The sequence below is a fragment of the Schistocerca cancellata genome, chromosome 4 (genome assembly GCF_023864275.1).
Source record: "Schistocerca cancellata isolate TAMUIC-IGC-003103 chromosome 4, iqSchCanc2.1, whole genome shotgun sequence".
Taxonomy (NCBI): domain Eukaryota; kingdom Metazoa; phylum Arthropoda; class Insecta; order Orthoptera; family Acrididae; genus Schistocerca; species Schistocerca cancellata.
The window spans coordinates 440,926,043-440,953,671 of record NC_064629.1 but is presented as its reverse complement, the minus strand read 5'-3'; the positions used below and the strand labels follow the sequence as shown (position 1 = coordinate 440,953,671).

Sequence of the window (27,629 nt, the reverse complement as noted above, 5' to 3'; positions counted from 1 at the left end):
TCCATTATTAATGTGTTATGCATGTCAGATCTTTTTATTGCATAAATACAAATTACTGTTTCCATTGATTTCTGTGTAAAAGGAGAATAGTAAATGAAAAAAAAAAAAATCACCCACACAATTCTGAAGACTGCAAGAGCTGACAAGTGTAAGAATTATCACATCATCGCCTTAACAGCTCATGCATCCAAGTTTCTGATGAGAATAAAATACACAAGACTGGAAAAGAAAAGTGAGCATTTGTCAGATGACTATTAGTTTGGCTCTAGGAAAGGTAAAGGCACCAGAGATGTAATTCTAATGTTGTTGTTGATAATGTAAACAAGACTACAGAAATATCAAGATATGTTCATAAAATTTGTTGATCTGGAAAGAGTTCAACAACGTAAAATAGTGCAAAATTCTGAGGAAAATAGGGGTACACTAAAGGGAAAGACGGTAATATATAGGTTGTACAAGAACCAAGAGGGAATAATAGGAGTGGATGACCAAAAACGAAATGCACAGATTAAAAATGGTGTAAAACAGGGATGTAGTCTTTCGCCCCTACTGTTCAATCTGTACATCGAAGAAGTGATGACAGAAATAAAAGAAAGGTTAAAGAGTGGACTTAAAATTCAAGGTGAAAGGATATCAATGATAAGATTCGCTGATGAGACTGCTATTCTCAGTGAAAGTGAAGAAGAATTACATGATCTGCTGAATGGAATGGACAGTCTAATGAGTACAACTACAGACGGAGAGTAAATCGAAGAAAGACGAAAGTAATGATAAGTAGCAGAAATGAGAACAGCAAGAAACTTAACATCAAGATTGATGGTCACAAAGTAGATTAAGTTAAGGAATTCTGCTACCTAGGCAGTAAAATGATAAAAGACAGATGGAGCAAGGAGGACATCAAAGGCAGACTAGCACTGGTAAAAAGGGCGTTTGTGGCCAACAGAAGGGAGAGGGAGAGGGAGAGGGAGAGGGAGAGGGAGAGAGAGAGAGAGAGAGAGAGAGAGAGGATGATATTTGTGAGGAATACCACTATTTACATATTTTACTGTACTCTTTTCCCAGAATAGATAAAATAAGGGGTGCTTATCTAATGATTATGGAAAAATTTAATTAATTTACTTTGCTCTACTGCTATTTTTGTGCCTCAATGTATGCAATACTATAATTGTAAATACTAATACTTATCAGTTGATAGCCATTTATGAACCTGTGCCACATATCAAAACAGTGTATTAGAAAACTACTAAAATGATACACATTTTTATTTTCCCTATCACAGCATTTAATACTGTGAGACTGAGCAAGACATATTTCTCTGTTAAGTACAACTGTTTAGCCACTATATAGGACACCTTCAAATCTTTCCCTCTCATTTATTTTGTACTTAAAATATGAATGCATTCAACATTACTTCACACAAAATTACTCCATTCACAGTTCAGTTACGCCTTTTTATTAAACAGCTTCTATAGCAAAAAAACAAAATACATCAATACAAAACACTAATTAAATGATGTAAAAGCTTCTTACCTCCACAAGGAATGCTAAGATCATGTGAACTGCAGAAAATCCCAGTAGATATAATCTATACATCTGCTGACCTTCAACATCTGAAAGTGATTCCACTTCAAAAAACTCTGCCACTGGTTTTAAGGGATACACTAACAACCATGCAGTAAAACTGCCAAGTGTTATGAGTAATGTTGTTAACAGACCTAAACAAGAACAGTAAGTGATAATTCTTGTCAGGAAAACAAATATCAAAATTATAAATGGTATATAGTTATCTGTAACAAAAATATGAAACTTTAACATAGAAAAAATAGTCCTATATAGCCATTCAAAGAGAAAATAAATCTTGCACAAGAGCAGCCCAATAAGAGAGAGTAATTTATCGGGAGAACTGGGACAAGATACAACTCAACTGTGATATATGTTATATTTTAAAGAGATGCCCATTCTCATTCTGTTTAATAATTCAAAATTTCATGATATGTACAAATGATGATTTGCATACTACAGAGATCATAAACTTTAAACATTTTAATATGACACACACGTCATCTGATACAGATGGGCACAGTATACACCACGGCTCATAAGCTGTATGCCTGAATACTGGTCTGACAAGTAAATACATTTGAAGTGCAGCTTACGGTGTATAACAAGATGTTCATTATCAAATGTAATAGATGTGTCTAGCATGACGTTTGTATTACCCACACTTTGGTTGGTCATCTACACGGGACTGTATTAAGTAAGAATGGTTAGGAAGCTGAAAATAGCAAATGAGCTGTGTGTGGATAACTAACTGTGTTATAGAGATGCTCAGTAAATTCTAATGAAGGACCCTAAAATGAAGGAACACCATGGCACATGAAAGACTACTTTTACCAAGCAAGATGGTGCAATGCTCAAGACAGAAGACTTACATTAAGGAGGAGTGTGGTTTCAATGCCTGCCTAATTTTCTAGATTACATTCTCTTTATGGTTTCTTCAACAATCAATTTCTTCTGAGGTAGAGATTTCTTCCCTCATTCTTGTCAAACTGGGCTACTGATTCATTTCTAATGACTATGTTATTGACAATATCCAAAAGTTAAGCTTAAGCATGGAAGGAGGAAAATGGAAAGAGAAACATAAGTAAATCAGTGTCAATGATCCAGATTCGCTCAAAAAATGGGCATGTGTGTATTTGTATTAAAGAATAGTGCTCCGAACGTGAAATATGCATGACTCAGAGAAAATTAAAGCAGTACATGGTGCCTCAGTTGTGTTTATACTTTCGTTGTACGTGAAGTGTAGCCATTTAGTATAACTGGCTGTATAATGCCACAAGCAATGTCTTTTAAACTCTGTTATTCAGGGCGGAATCCTCAGGTGCCTTGATGCTGGTCCAACAGACAACATAATCTCCGAGTATTGAATGTGCTGAGGAGTGTAATTTCAAGAAAGTGTTTATTATAGGCAGTACAAAGTTGACTAAGAGTAATCAATCCACAACTGGACAGATGTCTAGCCTTACCTGTGTGGAAAAGTAGAGGGATGTTCGCAAAACAATTTTTCATTGACCTCCAAGCATCTAAAGGTGTATTTCTGACAAATTATGTATCCAAGGCTCTTAGAAACTGGCTAGAATGCCTAAAATACCATTCATGGCAGGACAGAAATAGACTTCTTTATTGTGAACTTTTCAGAACTGAGATAGAACTATGACAATAGAGGTATGTTCTCTTTATAAATTAATCCAACTGCAACTGGAAGAATGATGCTCGTCAAGCATCTCCCTAGGAGGGAAACTGACACCCAGTAAAATCACAATAATATCAAGCAAAGATCAGTTTATTGGGGTAGGGATGGTGGTGTCTTCGTGTCAAGAGATTTCACAGTGAATGGATCGGCAGTGTGTCACATTTCTGTTTGTGGTTGACAAATACCATCCATCCACACTGAGCTGCTGAAGTGGATGAATTTCTCAGGGTGAAGTTATCCTCATATAGACTGGCTGACAAAGATTCTGAATCTTGTCTGGAGTGCTCTGGGATGGTGAAATAGCAGGCAGTCTCCTGTCATCAAGGGCTCTCCCAGACATTCACAAGCTCCTGATCAGGAATGGGAGGGATTGCCAATACTCTTGAGCCACCTCGGAGAGAATTCACTCTCATTACCAAGGATGTGGGAAGGTAGGAATAAATATATCCTCTATTAATTGTTTTGTTGTCATGACAAGGGCTTTTCAGTTTCCCCCTTGCACTAATTACAAGTTTTGGACACTGCTGTATGCCAAACGCCATATTATTAAGCTTTATGTTTCTTTGTAACACACCCGACATCCACAACTTCATTTCCTAGTTACACACCACTTCTAGTCATTAGTCTACGTACTGAATATTACGCACAATAAGAAAAATAATGAAATTCTCAAATACACCATACCAATCTATATGCCACTAACATGTTCTTAGAGTGCCACAGAATAGTTTACACACCAGGTGTTCCAGATTCAAACTCAAGGAAGGAGATGTTTGTGAAGAAAATACTGTTGATGGATTGCACAGTCTATATAATCACGAAATGGGAACTCATATATTACTGATAATGGATATTGGTGATAAAAGTAATACAGGAGTTTAAAGGCAACCATTTCTACCATGCAATATTATAAATGTAATAAGAGCAGCAATAAATGCTACTGATATCTAGTATCCTCTATCAAGAGTGGTATGTTACATTCTGGTCTGCAAATGAAGTTGCAAAACATGAAATGTGGAGGCACTCTAATGAAGACTGCCAGATGACATATTATGACAGCCTTCCAAGAGTTATTTACACTACAGTTCAAAGTCATTATCATAACCCCAATCATGGGAGCATATGATTACATTTATGACAGCTTTATTTACAAAGCGAGTGTCTAAGACACTTTTTCTTGTTTAGGCAGATATTTACAACTATTTAAATGCAAATAAGATTATATTTATGTTTTAGGTAAATTTTGGAGCCCATTTACACCAAATAACAAATAATTTCAGTAACTCCCTTACAGAAGATCATCAACTGACAAATTTAAAAATTCTAATTGTGATTAACTAATTAAATAGTTTGTAAAGAGAGACTTTGTTGTCTGATCCACACACTATCATGGCTGTGAGAGTATATGGTATGTTTATGAATTTTTGTGAGGGAGTGCAAAATGCGGAAGAGGAGAGAGGCAGCTTCTCCACTAATAGTGAGGTCATTACAGATGGAGAACTAATTCATCCTGACAAGAATAAGGGAAGGAAATGGCCATGGTCTTGCCATAATCCAGCCACTTGCCAGCACTGATTTATGAACATATCAATCAGCACCTCAATGTTATAACCTTATACAAACTGATTCTTCCACTGATCATCCTGCATTGTATCACTGCAAGATTTATATAGATTTGAGACAGAAATCAATTGTATATTTGAAATTAAGATAAGTCATTTCTCTGTACCTAAATAAACAGTGCACTTAATAATGCTGCCTGAAGTAAATCAATCAACAGAATACATGTGACAAGTATAATTAAAAGACAGACTCTCTCTCTCTCTCTCTCTCTCTCTCTCTCTCTCTCTCTCTCTCTCTACAGCTACTTGGTAAGACATCTGTGAAACTAATTTCTTGTTCTGATATTTTTGCAATCCATTCATCAAAACAAGCATGTGAAAATCTCAAAAGAAAGTAACAAAAGAAATAATAAGGCATAATGAACAAGGCAGTTTATGTAGCTTGCAATAACTTACAGATTGAGGTGCAAAAATAAAGTACTGCATTTTTGGCATGCAAGTCACATGCATCAATGCAATGGCACATCTTTCAAAAATATATTTTGTTATTAGCACAGTGTGCCCTTAAATTGAGTGCTAGTTTCTGTACTTGCTCATTTGAATTGTCCATGGAGATTCTTTTGCACAAAGCACACAAAACAGCAAGATTTTAAGACAGAATAAAGAGCTGCATTTGGCATAATTTTCTGTCACTCAACACCACTGAACACCAAAACAAATAATCAGAGAACACAAAGGCAAAATTATACAATACTGGAAAGTTCTGGGTAGGGTGGTATCTACTCACTGTATTATTGAGCTAATGACAGGCACAGTGCCCTAACACTTAGGGAGATTTGAATTTTGTTTATGTGCTTGTCAATCACTCAGTGCATCAACTGGTTACCTTCAGTCTTCCCATTATTTATATATACCATAATAAACATGTACCGAGTCTTTAAAACTTACAGTTTGTGTAAAATGGTGTACGATGTGGACGGCCTTTTGAAAATAATGCTGCAAGTACTAAATACTGAAAACAACTTGTACAGAATACTGTTGTATTTTCCCAAGACAAAATATGCTCCCCCGGTGTTGCAGGATCAATGGGCACAAACCTGCAGAAAAATAATGCAAATTAATTACAGGAAAAGCTATTTGAAGAAAATTTGTAGAAGATTACTCCCATTTCAATTTGAAGACTAAGAATAAAAGCAACACATAAAAAATATGCACATTTAAAAGATGCAATGCAGACTGTGGTGTGTAGAACCTTGTTTTCCAAGTTCTTTAGAATGGCAGATCCAGCCTTACAAATTCGTTGATCTACAATCTTTGTTCAAGAAAGACTGCCATGAGGAAAAGGGGAAAAATCAGAATTCAAAACAGTAACATTTATGTTTTTATTGTGAAATATTAATATTGTGGATCTCATACTGTTGTTCCAGATGTGATGACCCTGTTTGAACCATCTTGTATAGCTTAAAATGAAGCAGACTGCCTTGCATGACAAGGAGATCCAAACTGAATTCATGAGCTGTTTCAACAACAATTGGTCTCTTACATCTACTACCCTGAGTGTGGTTTCTGGCAATTTTCCACACTGGTAAAGTAAAATGTTACTTTGTTTCCCACTTCAAACTCAAAAGCAGAATATTAACAACACAAATATACACAGCACAATGTTACCGAGCGAGGTGGGGCAGTGGTTAGACACTGGACTCGCATTCGTAAGGACGACGGTTCAATCCCGCGTCCGGCCATCCGGATTTAGGTTTTCCGTGATTTCCCTAAGTCACTCCAGGCAAATGCCGGGATGGTTCCTCTGAAAGGGCACGGCTGACTTCCTTCCCCATCCTTCCCTAATCCGATGAGACCGATGACCACGCTGTCTGGTCTCCTTCCCCAAACCAACCAACCAACCAACAGCACAATGTTTATCTAAATCAGTAACTAGAGTTTGTGGTGACAGGAAGGGCATCAAGCTGCAGATATAAATTTTTGTATGTGGAGGTCCAGATCAAGATCACCTCTTTGCCTTGTAAGTTAGTGCACTGTATGTTAAGCTGTACAAGCAGGTAATCTTTAGTGACACATCAGTGACATATATTTAAAATTGCAATTGATCTACAAGAGTGTACTGCAATATCATCCCACTTTACAGCAGCACAGCCTGACTCCATTCATGGAAATTAATTTTAAAAAGGTTTTAGATTTAAAATTTTCCTAAGAGTCTCTCTCTATTATTTGACTAATCATTACATATAACAAGTAAAAAATGTGACTACTTGTAATATACAATGGTGAATGATGACCTCACATGCCTACCATATCATACTAACCCCATATGACTTTCACATACAGCTTAATGTCATACCTAAATATGTAGGCTCCATCTGCCAGACTCTGGTGTGTGTGTGTGTGTGTGTGTGTGTGTGTGTGTGTGTGTGTGTGTGTGTGGGGGGGGGGGGGGGGGCGTGCATGCGTGTGTGTTTGTGTGCATTTGTGTGCGTTTTTTTTTGTTAGTTATGGTTTTAGGGTGCAAAACTGCTATGGTTATTAGCGACCGACCTGTGACTTAGGAAAAGGTAAACAACCAAACTGGAAACCAGCAGCAATGGGAGCGAAACTCAAAAAAGGTGCGGAAACTAAAAACAGAAGAAAAGCTTAAAAACCACTATATAAGGGAGTTGTTTGTCCCCAAAAAGAGCTTCAAATGACTGACATCAACTCACTGACACTAATAAACTCGAGAGCGCGATCGGCTGAGCGCGTGTCATCTGCGAAAATGGAAGACATATCAGGCGACAGCTGTAGATGGGAGTGTAATGGAGTAAAATAGGGGCACTCAAGTAAAACGTGTCTCACCGTCCACAGTTGAGAGCAGTGGGGACAAAGTGGGAGAGGATTGCCACTTAAAATATGTTGATAGGTAAAAAGACAGTGACCTATTCAGAGTCTAGTTAAAATTACCTCCTCCAGATGACGAGTTCGGGAGGAAGAGGTCCAAGCACAGAGAAGAGCTTTCACTTCCCAAAATTTATTATTGTGAAGTGTCAACCAATGTGTGTGCCATAGAAGAGCAACACAACGACATAAAACACTCTGTAGATCACGGAAGGGAACCATGCGAATAGCAGGCTGAGGAAGAGAGACTGCAGCCTTGGCTGCTATATTGGTCGCCTCATTTCCACAGATACCAACATGTCCTGGAACTCCACAGAGATGCCCCCGAAGTGGATCAAGTGGAGGCAGTCCTGAATCCAGTGGACCAGAGGGTGGACAGGTAGAGAGCTTGGAGACTGAGGAGAGAGCTGAGCAAATCTGAGCATATAATATACTGTAGCCGCTGATGGTGACGGATGTATTGGACAGCCTGGAGAACAGCATAAAGCTCTGCAGTAAAAATGGAACACTGGTCGGGAAGCCGAAATCGATGAGGGGTGTTGCCAACAACATACACACTCCCAACACCAAATGATGTTTTTGAGCCATCAGTGTAGATAAATGTTGTATCCTTCATTTGTGCGCACAGTGCAGCAAATGCTCGACAATAAACAAGAGAAGGGGTACCATCCTTGGGAAACTGACAAAGGTCACGGAGCAGGCAGGTCTGGGCCTGGAGCCAAGGCGCTGCTGTACCCCAAGTTGTCAAGAAAGTTTTAGGAAAGTGGAAGGAAAGAGAACATAGCAGTTGACGGAAGTGGACTCCCGGTGGTAGTAGAGAGGAAGGGCGGCCTGCATACCCTAAATCCAAGGAGGCGTCGAAAAAAATGTCATGGGCCAGATTAGCAGGCATGGAAGACAGATGGCTAGTATAACGACTCAGAAGGACAGCTCGCCAATTGGGCAGTGGAGGTTCAGCAGTCTCAGCATTAAGGCTTTCCATAGGGATGGTGTAAAAAGCTCCAGACGCTAAATGTAACCCACAGTGGTGGACAGAGTCGAGACGCCAAAGAATAGATGGCTGAGCAGAGGAGTAAACTATGCTTCCATAGTCCAATTTCGAGTGCACTAAGGCACAATAGAGGCGAAGAAGGACCACTCGGTCCGATCCCCAGAAGGTACCACTCAGAACATGGAGGGTGTTGAGGGATTGCAGACAGCGAGCCGAAAGATAGGAAACGTGGGGGGGCCAGCACAGTTTTCTGTCAAACATAAGACCCAAGAATTTAGCGACGTCCGCGAATGGAAGGTTAACAGGGCCTAGACGCCGTACGACACCAAAAATTGACACAAACGGTCTTACTGGGAGAAAAGCAGAAGCCAGTTTCGATGCTCCATGAGTGGAGGCGATCGAGACATCCTTGAAGACGTCGTTCAAGGAGGCTGGTCCGTTGAGAGCTGTATGAGATCACAAAATCGTCCACAAAGAGGGAGCCCGAGACATTGGGAAGGAGACAATCCATAATTGGATCTATGGCAATGGCAAACAGTACAACACTTAGCACGGAGCCCTGGGGTCCCCCTGTTTTCTTGGGAGAAAGTATGGGAGAGAAGAGTGTCCACTCGCACTTTAAATGTGCACTCTGTCATAAATTCATGGATAAAAAGGGGCAGCCGACCTGGAAAGCCCCAAGAGAACAGTGTGCGCAGAATGCCTGTCCTCCAACAGGTATTGTATGCTCTCTCTGGGTCAAAAAATATTGCTACCGTTTGGTGTTTCCTGAGAAAATTTTTCATAATATATGTGGAGAGAGCAACAAGATGGTCAACTGCAGAACGATGCTTTCGGAAAGTGCATTGGGTAGGTGTTAAGAGACTTCGGGACTCCAGCCACCAGGCTAAGCGGCAATACACCATACGCTCCAAAACCTTACACACACTACTCGTGAGAGAAATGGGGTGATAGCTAGAGGGGAAATGTTTGTCCTTTCCAGGTTTCGGAACAGGAATGACAATAGCTTCCCGCCATCTTCTGGGAAAAGTACTGTCAGTCCAAATTTTGATTACAAAGGCGAAGGAGGTAGCACAGACTATGGTACAATAAATGCAGCAAGTCTGGATGTGGATACCCTCCGGTCTTGGGGCGGAAGAGCGAGAAGAAGAGAGTGCATGTTGGAGTTCCCGCATGGAGAAAGCCGTATTATAGCTTTCACGATTTTGAGAGGAGAAAGCAAGAGGTCGCACTTCCGCTACACATTTCTTCGGGAGAAAAGCTGTTGGGTAGTTTGAAGAGCTCAAAATCTCAGCAAAGTGTTGACACAACGAGTTAGAAATTGCGAGAGGGTCTACTAAGGTATCACGAGCCCAGAGACCAGGGAGAAACTAGGCGCGCCAAATAATCGTCAAGTCCGACTCCAAACTTTCGAGGATGGAGTGAAGGTGTTAAACGAGCTAGTAAAGAAGTCCCAGCTTGACTTCTTGCTATCGCAGATGACGTGACGGCATCGCGCATGGAGCTGCTTATAGCGGATACAGTTGGCCAAAGTAGGATGGTGGCAGAAAACACGAGGAGCACATCGCCGCTCACGTATTGCATCACAGCATGCCTTGTTCCACCAAGGAACTGGGGGTCGCCGGGGCAAATCGGAGGTGCGAGGTATTGAACGTTCTGTGGCTGTAAGAATAACTTCTGAAATATGAGTGACCTCATCGTTGACGCTAGGAAAGTGACTGTCATCGAATGTCGCTAGAGACGAAAAAAGTGTCCAATCGGCTTGGACAAACTTCCAGCATCTGGGGTGCGTATATGGCAGTTGTGGCTGCAATCTAAGGATACATGGAAAGTGGTCACTTGAGTGTGTATCACCAAGAGCGAACCATTCAAAGTGCCGAGCTAGCGGAACAGTACTGACCGAAAGGTCCAAATGAGAGAAATTTGTCGTGGAGGCGGAAAAAAATGTAGGGTCCCCAGTGTTGAGGCAAACAAGATCCGCTTGGTGGAAGACGTCTATCAATAGTAAGCCATGCGGACAAGGATGCGGAGATCCCCAAAGCAGGTGGTGGGCATTGAAGTCCCCAACCAGCAAATAGGGGGGCGGAAGGTGACCAAGAAGATGAAGGAGATCAGCTCTTGCCATTGGTGTGGACGATGGAACGTATACAGTACAAAGAGAGAAGGTGTATCCAGAAAGGGAAAGACGGACAGCGACAGCTTGGAAGGAAGCGTTTAAGGGGATTGGGTGATAATACAAAGTCTCATGGAGAAGAATCATGAGTCCTCCATGTGCTGGAATGCCTTCAACAGTGGGGAGATCAAATCAGACTGACTGGAAATGAGTGAAAACAAAGCGATCATGGGGACGCAGCTTTGTTTCCTTAAGACAGAAGATGAGCAGCGAGTAGGATCGTAAGAGGATCGACAATTCATCCCAATTGGTTCAAATGCCACGGATATTTCAATGGATAATGGACAAAGGGTGGACAGAAAAGGGAAGAATGTGGCCAAGGTTGCCCTCAACTCAACGACTGCTCAGAGGCTGCGGCCGACAGCGTGGAACGGCATTCAGCCGAAGGCAGAAGATACTGATCCATAGGTTGTTTGGGAGCAGCTCCTGCCACCAGCGATCGGCCGGTTGATCAGCTGCCAGCTGCGCGCCTTGGCGACACAGACGATGGCCAGGGGTGGTTACCACCAGGTGGTGCTGTAGATGAGACATGCCACAGCGGAGAAGGAGAGGAAATGGGTTTCTTATTAGCCTTCTTGGAGACAGGACGTTGAGATGAGGGAGGAATCGATGGTTGTGAAGTCGGGGTACGTAAAAAAATCTTCACGAGTAGGCTCTTTTTTGGAGGGCTGGGTAACTGATTTTGGGGCTCGTAATTTAGCAGAACCCGATGAAGGGTGAGCCATAGAAGGAGCAGGTAATAGTGGGGAGGTTGAACGGGCGATCTTTGCACTGGCTGATCTGACGACCGTGGCACTAAAGGTGAGATCACAAGTCTGCGTGGCTGCCTCCTTTGTAGGCCGAGGAGAGGCAAGGACAGTGCTGTAGTGACCTGCGTGTGGCATAGTAGGCTTTCGACTGGTGAATAACTTTCGAGCAGCAAAGGTCGACACCTTTTCCTTCACTCTGATTTCCTGAATGAGCCGTTCGTCTTTGAAAATGGGGCAATCTCTAGAGGAAGCAGCGTGGCCACTCATACAGTTGATACAACGAGGGGATGGAGGTGGACAAGCACCCTTATGGGCATCCTTGCCACACGTAACGCATTTGGCCAGAATAGAACATGACTGGCTGGTATGATTGAACTGCTGACACTGATAGCAATGTGTAGGGTTTGGGATGTAAGGGCGAATGGAAATCTCATAGCCCGCTTTTATGTTCAATGGAAGTTGAACTCTGTCAAATGTCAAGAAGACAGTACGGTTCAAAATGGTTCAAATGGCTCTGAGCACTATGGGACTTAACATCTGTGGTCATCAGTCCCCTAGAACTTAGAACTACTTAAACCTAACTAACCTAAGGACATCACACACACCCATGCCCGAGGCAGGATTCGAACCTGCGACCGCAGCAGTCACGCGGTTCCGGACTGAGCGCCTACAAACGCACGGCCACCACGGCCACCACGGCCACCACGGCCGGCAGACAGTACGGGTTGGAACCAAGTCCTTGTCAACCCTTTTCATGACTCGAACAGCCATTACACCCTGGTCAGACAGGTAGTTTTGAATTTCCTCGTCAGACAATCCGTCAAGAGAGCATGTATAAACCACCACACGTGATGAATTTAAAGTGTGGTCGCTTCCACCCGGACAGGGAAGGTATGTGGCAATGAAGTACGCAGGAATTTTTGTGCCTGGAGGGCACTGACTGTTTGTAACAACAAGGTGCCATTTTGTAATTGGGGACAAGACTTTACAGGACCTGCAATTGCATCGACACCTTTCTGAATAATGAAAGGGTTGACTGTGGAGAAGTCTTGACCTTAGTCCGACCGAGAAACAACAAGGAACTGTGGTACTGATGGAAGAATTGTCTGTGGCTGAGACTCATTTAACTTTCGCTTGTGAGCAGACATAGTAGATGAGGAAACCATTGCGGAAGTATCCCCCATGATTACCGGCGTCTCCTTCCTTGTGGGCCCTCTCTGAGGGCACTCCCGCCTTAGGTGATTGTTCACACCTCAGGTCACACATCCCAAGAAACAGACGCAGGGACCAATTGGCACTTTCGGAAGGTACCAGCTCGATTAACCACCCTGGCTGATCCAGGGGGTACGTATGTGTCCCACATGTCTACCCGGGGTGGGGAATTACGCGTTACCCCATCACCAGCTATGCGTGGGAAAGCGTGGGTTGGCCTTTAGACATGCACAGGTAGGAAAAAATAGAAAGAGAGGAACAAAGAAAAGGGAAGGAAAGAAGAGAGGTCTCAAACGCTGCAGCAGAGAAGAGGGTAAAGAGAAGAGGTAAGGAAAAGAGAAGGACAAAGGAAGAACAGAGACTTGCCAGCAGAGAAAGCGAAGAAGAGAGACTGTTTTACAGTTTCAAGCATGCGTCTCTGGACGTAGGCACTAAACATACTCTCAGAGGGGGAGAAAGGGAAGGGAAGAGGCGGAGGTGGCGGGGGGAAGATGGGGAATGGGGAAGGATGTGGTACAGGAAGGTATGCAGCCCGGAAAGGAATAAGGGCCACACTAGCTTGGGGTCCTGTGCTCGCTACGCATGTATCCACAAAAGAGTTGTGGACCTCCTTGTGTGTGTGTGTGTGTGTGTGTGTGTGTGTGTGTGTGTGTGTGTGTGTTTTCTATTTTAACAAAGGCCTTGTTGGCCAAAAGTTAACTTTCCGACAGTCTTTTTGTTGCACCTTTCTGTGACTCAACATCTCCACTATATGGTGAGTAGCAACTATCCTTTTCATAATATTGTTACGTTCCATTCTGGATTTTCCATGTTTGATTATGTACATTCCTTGATAGTCCTGCTGTAAAAGAGGGGAATACAGAATGTTCCAACAAATCTTTAATTGCTGTCATCATCTCACTGCGATATCTTATTTTATTACCGTATGATGAGTACCACAGTTGCACACATCAACACAGGCAGTATTTGTGGTCAAATATGTCAAGATGTCTATTATTTATGGAACTTGCTAGTGAGCCTGTTGCATTTGAGTTTTTATTCCAAAATCCCTAGAAGCTTGAATCTTGTCTTGTTTATTGAAATAGTCTTATCTTGATGGAATCTTCTGATTCTATAGTCAGTTGCAGTATAATCCAAACATTGCAATAAATAACACAGACAACAGGAAAACATATCGTGCAGACTGGTCAGAGCTGTGCAAAAAGCATGCAGATCTCCATCAGTGGCATCACGTACATTCTCAGTAATACTGAGGTCAAGAGAGTGGCAACTATAAGGCCTCCTTTCAGTCTGTGTGAAGATTCCCCCCACACAAGACTACTTCACCCATCAACTTAATTGGCACTCATTTTGCAAGCACGTTGTTTTCAATGTACTCACACTTTGCCATAAGCATATACGCAAGTACAATGCACCTTCTCAGTCTGGATGACCTTATTCCAAGCTATCAAATCCAGTGATTGTGTTCCTGGATCATTCTAATCTCTACTCAGTAAAAGGAGAGTGACACATGGAGGAGGAGAGTAGACTTTAATGTGTCATAGGCAATGAGGTCATTAGACATGGAGCACAAACTCAGAGTAGGGAAGGATGGGGAGGAAATCAGCTGTGCCCTTTGTCAAAGGAACCATTCCGGCATTTGACTGAAGCGATGTAGTGACACGTGGGATGGGAACTTCTGTACCCTAGAGTAAGAAGGTGGTTTTGGATGGGATGGCTAGTCATCAGCTCATCAAATGACTATGATGATTATGGTGGTGGTGGTGGTGGTGGTGGTGGTGGTGTTGTCACTGTTATCATAGTCGTCATCCAATACTGAACTGACTAGTAATGCACTGCATTATGGCCCAGATATTTGCTGTTTCTAACAAGTTTGTGGAGAAACTGTAGAGCAGAGACATCCAGAACACTAACAATTAAGAGTTAAGAGCAAGTACAGGAAATTTTAGAAGGGGTGCAAAATTAGTCTACTGTGTTGGTCAGAAGCAGATGCTGCCTCTCGCCCCTCCTTTCAGGACTCATCTGCAATGAGAGGCAGCTCCCCCCCCCCCCCCCCCCCCACACACCCTCCTATCCCTCAGATGATACAAGATGCGTATAAGGTGATGGAGATGGACGTAAGGTCAATGTGAGTAAAAGGAGATGAAAAGTTAAGATTGCGTCAAATATCAGAAAATGACATGAAAGATAATAACAGATACAAGGGGTAAGTGGGGCAGGCATAGTTGTGGGATCTTCTGGGGACCTTCTGGATTTCAGTATGCAGGGAGAGGCATCACTCCTACAAATGAGTATGGCCAAAACATTAAGTCTGGGAATGGAAGACACTTTCTAGAAGAAAGCATAAGACTTGTTTGGTTGTCCTTTAATAATTAAGGAGAGGACACTTTATGAATATGTGAGCCAATGTCAGTCAAGCTCCGCAGTTACATTAGGGAAGAGTGGAGGCAAGGTCGGGGGGTGTTACTGAACAGGATAAAAATCATGTGTTGGACAGGTATGACCAATATAAATACAGTGTAAGACAGTTGACTCTTTCCAGGACAAATGGAATGACACACACCACATTACAGTGGCCTCCTTCATGGCATGCAGCTCATTGGCTGCTACCACTGCAATGATTTTACACACCACTTCTATGTTCCCTCATCAGTGTCCAGTATTCCCATTACCATTTCAGTCATGTGGTAGCTTCACTGGCTAAGTAACCTGTTATCTCATCTCTGGAACTCTGATATGACTCAGGACCCAGAAGGAAATGTGTAAGCATGTCGTACATCAGGTCAAGGATAGTGCATACTACCAGGTAGTGAAAGTAGCTCCAATTAATAGCCTGCATAAAAGAAACATGTTGCAAGTATCCCATGGGGTCACTTCATGGATGTACTCAAGAGAAGGCAGGTGGACATCTGTACAAAGAAATTCCAAATGCAATCCAGTTCTGAAGTTCAAATTTGTGTAGATGTAAGTGTAACAAGTAGTTTTGCTGGGATTAGATGTTGTGATGATGTTATGGAGAATTTTCTTTGTATGCTTTTAAGTCTGATGAGTATCCATTCTTCCTCCCACCCACTCAACAAGGGATAATGGAACACAATTTTAACTAGAAAATGACCAAGAACTAATCACATGCAATCTACTGTCCACTGGCTGACACATCAGCTGCTGTGTAGAAAAAACTTCCATTTAAGGAACTTTAAAAGGAAACACATACAAATCTGTACTAGCATGATGAAATGCCATTTGACTCAACAAGGCGAAGACTACTTGATTATGCTTATCCATTACGGATATTTTAGAACCATGACTGTATATTAAATGTAAATAAGTTATACACAACTGCAACCAGTCACTTTTTTCAGTAATAATGCTTTATTACATGAACCGGTTTTCGAACCCTTTCAGGTTCATCTTCAGATGATTTCGGGAGGATCCAGGAAGTTACATCATTACTGGTAGTAGCATAATGCTGGGTGTATAACTTATTTACAAGACTACTTGTATTAACATTTACGTACGTGGCTATTACAAATGATTGAAGCGATTTCATAAATTCACTGTAGCTCCATTCATTGACATATGGTCACGACACATTACAGATACGTAGAAAAACTCATAAAGTTTTGTTTGGCTGAAGCCGCACTTCAGGTTTCTGCCGCCAGAGCGCTCGAGAATGCAGTGAGACAAAATGGCGACAGGAGCTGAGAAAGCGTATGTCGTGCTTGAAATGCACTCACACCAGTCAGTCATAACAGTGCAACGACACTTCAGGATGAAGTTCAACAAAGATCCACCAACTGCTAACTCCATTCGGCAATGGTATGCGCAGTTTAAAGCTTCCGGATGCCTCTGTAAGGGGAAATCAACGGGTTGGCCTGCAGTGAGCGAAGAAACGGTTGAACGCGTGCGGGCAAGTTTCACGCGTAGCCCGCGGAAGTCAATGAATAAAGCAAGCAGGGAGCTAAACGTACCACAGCCGACGATTTGGAAAATCTTATGGAAAATGCTAAAGCAGAAGCCTTACCGTTTACAATTGCTACAAGCCCTGACACCCGATGACAAAGTCAAATGCTTTGAATTTTCAGCACGGTTGCAACAGCTCATGGAAGAGGATGCGTTCAGTGCAAAACTTGTTTCCAGTGATGAAGCAACATTTTTTTCTTAATGGTGAAGTGAACAGACACAATGTGCGAATCTGGGCGGTAGAGAATCCTCACACATTCGTGCAGCAAATTCGCAATTCACCAAAAGTTAACATGTTTTGTGCAATCTCACGGTTTAAAGTTTACGGCCCCTTTTTCTTCTGCGAAAAAAACGTTACAGGACACGTGTATCTGGACATGCTGGAAAATTGGCTCATGCCACAACTGGAGACCAACAGCGCTGACTTCATCTTTTCAACAGGATGGTGCTCCACCGCACTTCCATCATGATGTTCGGCATTTCTTAAACAGGAGATTGGAAAACCGATGGATCGGTCGTGGTGGAGATCATGATCAGCAATTCATGTCATGGCCTCCACGCTCTCCCGACTTAACCCCATACGATTTCTTTCTGTGGGGTTATGTGAAAGATTCAGTGTTTAAACCTCCTCTACCAAGAAATGTGCCAGAACTGCGAGCTCGCATCAACGATGCTTTCGAACTCCTTGATGGGGACATGCTGCGCCGAGTGTGGGAGGAACTTTATTATCGGCTTGATGTCTGCCGAATCACTAAAGGGGCACATATCAAACATTTGTGAATGCCTAAAAAAACTTTTTGAGTTTTTGTATGTGTGTGCAAAGCATTGTGAAAATATCTCAAATAATAAAGTTATTGTAGAGCTGTGAAATCGCTTCAATCATTTGTAATAACCCTGTATGGAATCCAAATTTTCTGGATTCAGGCAGGTCATTTTAAATATTTTTTCTTAACAGCAACTTGCACCTATTGAAACTGATAGTCTATGCAAGTTTCTCAGTTCCAGATTGTGAATCTGCCTGCAGGTAAGTTCAGTATAAAGTTTGCTCACCACAACCCGTATATTTCTGGTAAAATTCCAGTTGCTACACAATAAATGCACAAATTTCCGAAAATCTGAGATGTAGTGAACTGAAAATTATTTTAGAGTTTTATGCAGACATCACACTCAAATTGGTATTTACTAAATTCTTTTGATGTACTAAAGCAGTACTTTCTGCAATATGACACTTTGGTATTGCTGTAATACAATAACCATTCTCATGAATGTAGGCAGTTTCAGTAAGACTCCTAAACTACCCCGATACACTGTGGCTACTGAAAGAAACTGATCTGCTTCTCTGCAGTTATCCTACAAACATATTATTTAGGTGGGGACAGCATAGGGACCATCTTTCTGAAGCTCCATGTAACCTAGGAAATGACTCTGGTTCATTCTTAAATCACATCCAGCTTACTCATTTGGGATCTTCCAAAACTGTAATTTTCTGTTTTTGGTGGAAGATTATTTTACCACAAAACTGAAAATTTTCCAACTCTATAATTTTATAAATATAGCTAGTAGCAATTAAAACCACTACTGATCATAGCCTCTCACTTTCAGTACCATATGTTTACAACCTGTTTACCCTAAAATATTATGATAACAATTGTCAAATTTGGTACAGATTTATTACTTTTGTAGTTGAAAATGGTGATGAAATTTCTAAAGTTTACTTAATAAAACTTAATTTCTATGTTTTGCAGTTGAAAATAGTTCTAAATGACTTTGGTGATGGGGTTTTTGTGTTGACATCCTCTGCAAATTTCCAATTTCTAACTATTTTTCCATGGACTTAAAATTTATAAAGGAAATGTACTGACTTGAAAAACATTATACATAATTATCTTTAACTTGGAATTCTATACATTCACACTTGTCTAGATTGAATATGCTAATATTTTACATAGATTATCCATCAGTTTTTTGGTGATGTGTTCTTGGTCAGTCACTATCACCAAGGACAAAGTCCTGCTTAGTGCCTGCTGCTACACGTACCGAGAGTATCTCCTGCACCCATTGTGCTCAAGACTCATTATCATCTAGCAGTACTTGATTCCCCTTCATGATACTGTATCACCACTGTGATAGAAATTCACATCTAAGCCAGATGCAATACCATATTCATGTTTTGAATTCTTTGACTGTGAATCAAGTTGGGGTCTGGGGCTGTCAAATGGGGGTGACTAGAGGGCTAGAAGCAATTCCCAATTCCCAATTCCCATTTATTCAAAGGCTTGCTATTCAGCTCAAGGTAGTATATGGTGAAAGAGAGGCAGGCATCTTCCACCCACTGCTGGCATGTTTGAAAGGTGGAAGGATAACAGGTAGCCACTGCCACTGCCCCTGCCCCAAATTGGATTGCAAGATGTTCTGCAAGGACAGATACTACCATTGAGAAAGAAACAAGGAATGGTAGTCGACCTCTTGTTACCTAGAAGACCAGACAGCTAGGCTCACACCAGGGGGCCTCTGTCTGTTGCCTTTTAGCTCATATGACAGTAATCAACCAGTACACACCAGAATAGGCCACCCTGCCTATCAAATCATATCACAGCATCACCTGACTTGGGAGCGTGAGGGCTCTCAGAGCCACAGCGGAAAAACATCTCTACCTTCTGTTCTGAGCCACTACCTAGAGCAGATGCTAAATTGCTTAATTTCTTTATCTTGGCATTTTCCCTTTTGCTCTAAGAGGCATCTGGTGCTACTGGAGTCATCTTCTCTTGTCGGTCTGGTATTCCTCCCCACGCACACAAAGTGTGCTTTGCCAAGCACACTGAGGGAGTGCGTATGACGTGTATTTCTATGCAGGAAGAACCAGAAATTTGTCCAATCTTCCATCAGAGTAAACCCCACAATATGGACTTCACTCATTGCAAACACCCTAGTCACAAGCTTCCCAAGGTACATAACATAAGAACTGAAGGTTAATTAAAAACCAAAAGAAACAACATATCCAAGTCTTTCCTGACGTCTATCATCATATCTTCTAAAAATCTGAATATTTTTTGTTTTATCAATTTCTAATGTATTTCTAATTTATTATTACTTCCATTGTAATTGCTGAAAACAGTAATTGCTGTTTGTAATATTGAACATGTTTTGTAATCTACATGAAAATCTGTTAAATGAACGGCTTGTTATAAAATGTAAGGTGACACGTCACTAAATCAGCAGTAAATAAAATCAGTTCCCAAGTGTTTAGCACCAGCACATGCCTATCATAGACAGACTGGACAGGAGAGGGCAAATTGTCCATCTTCTAGGCATCATTTGCCTAATCAAATAAGTTACCTAGGTGCTTGAAGGACTGAAAACAAGGGAAACACGAATGGAACTGGTTCTGCCTTTCCCCCTCCAGCCCCTTCTGCGAAGTGGATCTAGTGATAGAGGTAGTGTCTTTCAGGTGGCAATGTAACTTTGCAAGATAAAATCAGCAATGGACAGTCTACCTTTATCATTGATATAGGCATACAAATTAGAATTTTTTTTTTGTTAAATCTATTCACAGCCAAGAATAAAAACCACCTTGATGTTGACTAAGTGGATAAAAAAAAAAAAAAAAAAAAAAAAAAAAGGTAATTTACCCAACAGGTTCAGAAAATGTAGAACTGGAAACAGACATAAGTAAGTACCAGTTCACATTTGAAGAGGTTTGGAAGCATGCCACAATTTCAACACCACTTTAGGCAATGATTTCCGCTGCATTTTCATGGCATAATTAACTTATGAAAAGAAGTTCAAACTGTGGGAAATGTCTACCATTTTGGCACTTTTCATTCTATAAAGATGTGATTAAGTCCAGAGTGAATCATATACCATAGCATTGAAGTTAAAAATAACTGTGAAAACTCGCAGAAATCATTTGAATAGAGGGATAAGATACATTTTTAAGATGATATATTTTCCATTAGCAGAAAATGGAGTGTTAGATGAACCACAGATCCATGTGAAGTGCCATTTATTTTGAATGAGTGCGATGGAAGAGAGTACTTTTTTTGCCACTGAGCATAGACAACTTTGGAAGCAGAGATGTTAAAATCCCCCAGAGTACCACACTCGCCAAACTGCATGAAGCAAATATGGATGAGATAACAGAATACCAAGAAATGAACAGCCTGACAGAACAGTTTACATAAATTACACCTCAGTTACAGCACTTATAAAACTGGAAACTGAAAAGAAACTAACACCTGTGTAAGGCAGATTGTGATGTATTGTATCTGGGTCCAGCCAAATTTGCAACTTTCTTTGAAGAAATGAAACATCTTCCAGCAACCTCCTTAAATTACCACAAAATTCCTACAGGTAATGCTGGGCCTACAGCCCAGAAACCACATCACTTGCAGTCTGTAATGGAGAAAAATATCTCAGTTTCGCTAGAAGCAGGAGTAAGCCAACATTCTTTCAGTCCCTGGGCTTCACATATATCAGTACTTCCAAAGAAAACCAGTAATGGGTAAAAGCCTTATCGCACTTGTGTAAACATGAGAGCAGTCAATAGGGCCATGAAACTGGATACTTCCAGAATGAGATTTTCACTCTGCAGCAGAGAGTGTGCTGATGTGAAACTTCCTGGCAGATTAAAACTGTGTGCCAGACCCAGACTCGAACTCGGGACCTTTGCCTTTCGCAGGCAAGTGCTCTATCATGGTAAAGCACTTGCCAGCGAAAGGCAAAGGTCCGGAGTTCGAGTCTCGGTCTGGCACACAGTTTTAATTTGTCAGGAAGTTTCATAACTGAATACTTATCCCATTCTAAGAACTAATGACCCTCTGAACCACCTTAGCAAATGCAAATTCTTCACCACTTTAGATATGTACTCTGGATACTGTCAAATGAAAGATCAGGAAAATGCAGCTTTTTTTTGTATGCTCTGGGCATTAGGAATACTTAAGGAAGTCCTTTGGCCTCTGAAACACTCCTGCTACATTTCAACACTTTGCTGATTTATGACTTTTAAAAGGTTTAAAGCTGACCACATCTCTAGTATATCTGGATGACATAATTGTCTTTTCAAGTATAATAAGAGAAAATGCATATCGACTACAAAACATACTAACATGTTAGTGATGCTAACTTAAATTTGAAATTAGAAAAGTGCTATTTCATGCAATCACAAGTGTAATATGTAGGCCACGTAATTTCAGCATATGATGTAAGAAGACCACATTCGTGGTGCAGTGGACAATTTTCCAATGCTAAGGAACATTAAAGAATTGCAATCATTTATTGGGTTAACAAATTACTACATTATTTCATGGAGAACTATGCAGTCACCACAAAATTACTAAAGAAGAGAACTCTATTTGTCTGGATTGTTGGATTGCGAGAGTGCCATATCAAAACTGAAAGAAATTCTTACAAGTTCACCTGTCTTGGCTTATCCACATCTTTTATCTTGTGCTGTCGGCTGTATTCACAGTCAAATACAAGAAAATGAAGAAAAATCAATTGCTTACACATCATGTCAGTTGAATTAAGCTGAGAAAAACTAAAGCACCACAGAAAAGGAACTTCTGGCTCTTATTTTTGTCACCCATTACTTTCAGCATTACCTATACAGATGACAGTCCATAGTAATTACAGATCACATGGCTTTACATTAGCTTTTCAGTTTAAAAGATCTCAACAGCAGACTCATTAAATGGGCCCTAAAACTTTGCAGATAGAACTAGATACTCTAACCTAAGCTGGCAAGTTAAATCAGAATACAGATACCTTGAGTAGGAAAATTAAGATCCTGCAATTGAGGAATTAAAAATGGCAAAAGAATTGGATGCCACGTGTACAAAATTGGCTACCTCACTGGATTTTATTACAAGAGCCAATTTTTTATATGACAACACTTCTTGGAGGAGAGATACACTATGTGATCAAAAGTATCCAGATACCAGGCTGAAAATGACTTTGTGGCACCCTCCATCTGTAATGTTGGAATTCAATATGGTGTTGGCCCACCCTTAGCCTTAATGACAGCTTCCACTCTCACAGGCATACTTTCAATCAGGTGCTGGAAGGTTTCTTGGGGAATGGCAGCCCATTCATCACAGAGTGCTGCACTGAGGAGAGGTATCGATGTCGGTCAGTGAGGCCTGGCACAAAGTTGGCATTCCAATACATCCCAGAGGTGTTCTGTAGGATTCAGGTCAGGACTCTGTGCAGGCCAGCCCATTACAGGGATGTTATTCTCAAGTAACCACTCTGCCACAGGCCATGTGCATTATGAACAGGTGCTCAATTGTGTTGAAAGATGCAATTGACATCCCCGAATTACTCTTCAACAGTGGGAAGCAAGAGGTGCTTAAAACATCAATGTAGGCCTGTGCTGTGATAGTGCCACGCAAAACAACAAGTGGTGCAAGCCCCATCCATGAAAAACACGACCACACCGTGACATCATCGCCTCTGAATTTTACTGTTTACATACACTGGCAGATGATGTTCACCAGGCATTCGTCATACCCCACCCTGCCATAGGATTGCCACATTGTGTACCATGATTCATCACTCCACACAACACTTTTCCACTGTTCAATTGTACAATATTTATGCTTCTTACACCAAGAGAGGCACTATTTGGCATTTACTGGCATGATGTGTGGCTTATGAGCAGCCGCTCGACCATGAAATCCAAGTTTTCTCACCACCCGCCTAACTGTCATAGTACTTGCAGTGGATCCTGATGCAGTTTGGAATTCCTGTGTGATGATCTGGACAGATGTCTGCCTATTACACATTACAACCCTCTTCAACTGTCAGCAGTCTCTGACAGTCAACAGATGAGGTCGGCCTGTACGCTTTTGTGCTGTGTGTTCCTTCACATTTCCACTTCACTGTCACATTGGAAACAGTGGACCTAGGGATGTTTAGGAGTGTGGAAATAGACCAAAACAAGGCTGAAAAGGGTATACTGATTAATTTTTGGATAATGGGGAGCTTGTAAGATACAAATGTGAAGATGGTAATGTATTAGAAGCAGCACAGAAGTCTGCTAGTCTTATGGAACTAATTTACTATACAGAGAAACACATTAGAACACAGTACGGCATGTAATGGAGAAAAGGCACCAGTTGTGTTGCTAACATAGTTTGCCAAAGGCCAGATGTCCATAAAAGACAGGCTGTTGCCCACAGCAGTAGTGTAGTGGGGAAGAAGTTCTGCCAAGCAGTTGTAATATCAAACTAACATGCTTAAAAAACTATAAGGCACAGAGGTAACTTTACAAGAATGGCACAAATGCAGTGCTTACACAAAAATGTTTCAGCTAATCGGGGGGTCTGATGGTCTGAAAACACAAAATAGAATCATCAATATGGCTAAACAGTAGAGTGACATACAAAATACTGATAAAATTTGTTCTTAATTCCTAGACAATAAATTGTACAGAGGGGCAGAATGTAACTTGTAGGGACAGAAAACAAGTCAGTTATTGTGTAACAGTTTCAGTGCACGCTGGCTTCTGTGGTGAATGGTTCTGTACTGTATGCACTATAGGAGATGGTGTATCGCTACCATTATATTGGCTAAGTGGTCAAAATTAACTACCGCCTTCTGATCTGGGAGGTGTCATTCAGCACTGAAAGGCAATGTGGAACATAATATACAGAACAGGCCATTCCCGGGCATGTAAATTTCTTAGTTCTGCAGGGATCCATGGCAGTTTGTCATAACATCACGTAATCTCCTACTTCATGTAGTGGAATCCTAGCGTTCTTTTGACTACGGAACTGCTGTTATGTTGTTAAATGTGTGGCTGCATTGTTCTGCTCAACTCTCTTTGAAACAAACTTAAGTTTGTAACCACATGTTTCACTTTGCTGGAATTTTTCACAGGAGGCAGCTTCTCGATCCCGAACGGGGAATGCATTTTGCAGCCGTAAACAGCCTCAAAAGGACTCAACTCTGTTGCTTTATGTTTCCTGGTATTGTATGATGAAATTAAAAATGGCATTAGATGATCCCAGTGAGACTGTGAGCTGTTCACATAATATGACAACATTGTAACAATTGTTTTTGAACACGTTCAGTCCTGACATTACTCTTAAGGCAAAATGACATAGTTCTCCACTTCTTTACTTCAAGTAATTGATATACCTGTACCATAAGATTGGGCATAAAGTTGGTCCCTTGGTTTGTTACAATGTCCTCTGGACTTCCAAACGGTAGTGCTAGATGAGTTATGAATGCTTTTGCAACTGTCTCAGTGGTATCACAACAAGATAGCAAGAGAAATGATCAATCACAGCTAAAACATATTTGTTGTTTTTGGCCATTATGGGAAACAGTCCCATGATATTGAGTGCTACAATTTCAAAAGGTTCTTCTACCTCAGGCAAAGTTTGAAAAGGTATATTAGGTCTTCGTCCTTGTGCTCTCTTAGCACAGGGGAGATAATTTTGAACATATTCTTCATCTTTCTTCTTTGTGGCAACTAATAATGGCCTGCCTTGAGAGCTTGCATCACACTTTCCCCATTATGACACTCTTGTGCGCTGTCATGACATTGTTGCAATATGCACTTGCAGATAGCCTTTGGCACTACTACACTTTGTTATCGAAAGTATCTGGACACCCCCTAAAACATATGTTTTTCATATTAGGTGCACTGTGCTTGCACCTACTGCCAGGCACTCCATATCAGCAACTCAGTAGTGATTAGATATTGTGAGAGTAGAACGAGGTGCTCCGCGGAACTCACGGATTTCGAACGTGGTCAGGTGATTGGCGGTCACTTGTGTCATATGTCTGTATATATTTTAATGTCTGTCTCTGCTATTGAATAGTTTTGTTATATGTTTACATTATTTCGCTATGTTCAGACATTGTCGTTACATAGTTTTCACCAATGAATAGTATAGCGAAGTTGTGTTCGAAGTTTATGAAATTTGAAAAACTTGCATTAGAAAAGTGCAGATCACAACTCAGTACTGTGGAGAAAGCTAACATGAAATAAGATCCCACTCCCTACCGAACTGAACCACGTATAATCATAACATGTAAGTTTTCATGGCTGGCGTCTTCATTAATTAAAACTTCCGTGCTGAATTGCCGTAGTCCATATATAAAACTGCTTCTTCTTCCTGATGTTTCGTTGCCTACTGCGGGCAACATCTTCTGAGGTGAGTCGGCGACTGGCTGCTAGGCGCTGGAGGTCCCGCTTATATAGAGCGCTGAGATGCCTGCCATAGGCAACGAAATGTCAGGAAGGAGAAGCAGTTTTATATATGGACCACGGCAATTCAGCCCAGAAGTTTTTATTAATGAAGACGCCGGCCATAAAAGCTTACATGTTATGATTAGACGCCTTTACAGGGAGGATATGTCGATTATGGTACGACGACTGGAGAGCCTACGTAAGAAGAAAGCTCAACAACTTTGTTCACTCACTTTTTTGTTATGCTGTCGTGACACTGGGACAGTTCCGAAGTTTTTGAAGGCGAGAAGAATGTTCCATACAGCGCAAGCGAACCGCATTTATTTATGCATGGAATTGGCGATGCTGCGGGAGTGGATCCATCAAGCACGTCGAGGACTTGCAGTAATTAGTAGTCAACTGTTAAAACTTCATTTACATATTAGCAATACTATGCAGTTGGGTGATGGGAATAAGGTGGATAGATTAACATTTACATCTATGGAACTTAGCGCAGAAGTGTCTTCTAATAGGCAGAAGAAGAAGGTTGAGCATTTACAAAAACCGGAAACATTGACTACAGACAATTCCCACACAGTTATCAACTTGTCCGGGAAAGAACTATCCAAGGAGCAAGTCTCTGTTCTCTCGAAAGGAGGAAATTTTGCTATCACTCCACCACAGATTCCCACGGAAGATATTGTTGCCAATATAGAAACAGGGATTCGTCTGTTATCACCGCATTCTGCCGATGAAATCAGGATGGAAACAGTCAGGATATTACGTAAAGCCAAGCCACCCAACAGTAGTTTATCCCTAGGAGAAAGGAAGGCGTTACGGGAGATCAGTGAGGACAGGAATATTATAGTACTTACTGCTGATAAGGGTAATGCTACTGTCGTGCTGAAGAGTGAGGATTATCCTAGAATCCTACCACCTATCCTACCACCTAAAAAAACTGAAAAGGACCCTACAACGAAAGTGTTACGTGCTACCCAGTGATTAATAGAAAACTCTTCCATTCCTACAGAAGATAAAAAATACCTTTGCAAAATGGAAGATTACCCTCCTAGACTGTATGGGTTACCTAAGATACACAAGCCCAATGTCCCACTGAGACCGATAGTAAGCACCATTGGGGCTCCTACTCAAGAGCTGGCTACATATCTTGCTTCTTTGTTGCAATCGTACATAGGTAAAACTGACACGACAACAACAACCGTCAGCTGGAAAAGTTTTTCTTCCACTTATTCATAACATCACAGACCATATTGGGAAAGTTTTGGCCAAGTTTCAAGTGGAGACAATCTTTCGACCTACCAAGAAAATTAGTGAAAGTTTAAGATCGGTGAAAGATGCATGACACCCCTTAGCTACCCCAGGTGTGTATAAAATTCCATGTAGCTATGGCATGGTTTATATTGGAACAACTAAAAGGAGTGTTAATACCCGCCTGATGGAATACAAAAGGAACTGTAGATTGGGACAAATTGACAAATCAGCTGTAGCGGAACACGTTTTCAAAGACGGTGATCACAAAATAAAATTTAGTGAGACAAATGTGATAGCTACGACCTCACAGTATTATACCCGCATGTATACGCTATAGAGATCTACAAGCACGAAAATAATTTTAATAAAACAGAAGAAGGATTAAAACTA

General features: G+C 41.3%; 1 protein-coding gene across 1 annotated transcript in view; it reads right to left on the bottom strand.

Annotated features, from left to right (window-relative positions):
* The window catches only part of LOC126183646 (polyamine-transporting ATPase 13A3-like), a 265,104-nt gene that overhangs the window by 6,619 nt on the left and 230,856 nt on the right, over positions 1 to 27,629 (bottom strand). Inside the window, exons 20-21 of the mRNA XM_049925790.1 lie at positions 5,764 to 5,912; positions 1,531 to 1,715 (exon numbers count right to left, since the gene is read on the bottom strand). Coding sequence (XP_049781747.1) covers positions 1,531 to 1,715; positions 5,764 to 5,912 — 334 coding nt within the window. The remainder of the gene's footprint in view (positions 1 to 1,530; positions 1,716 to 5,763; positions 5,913 to 27,629) is intronic.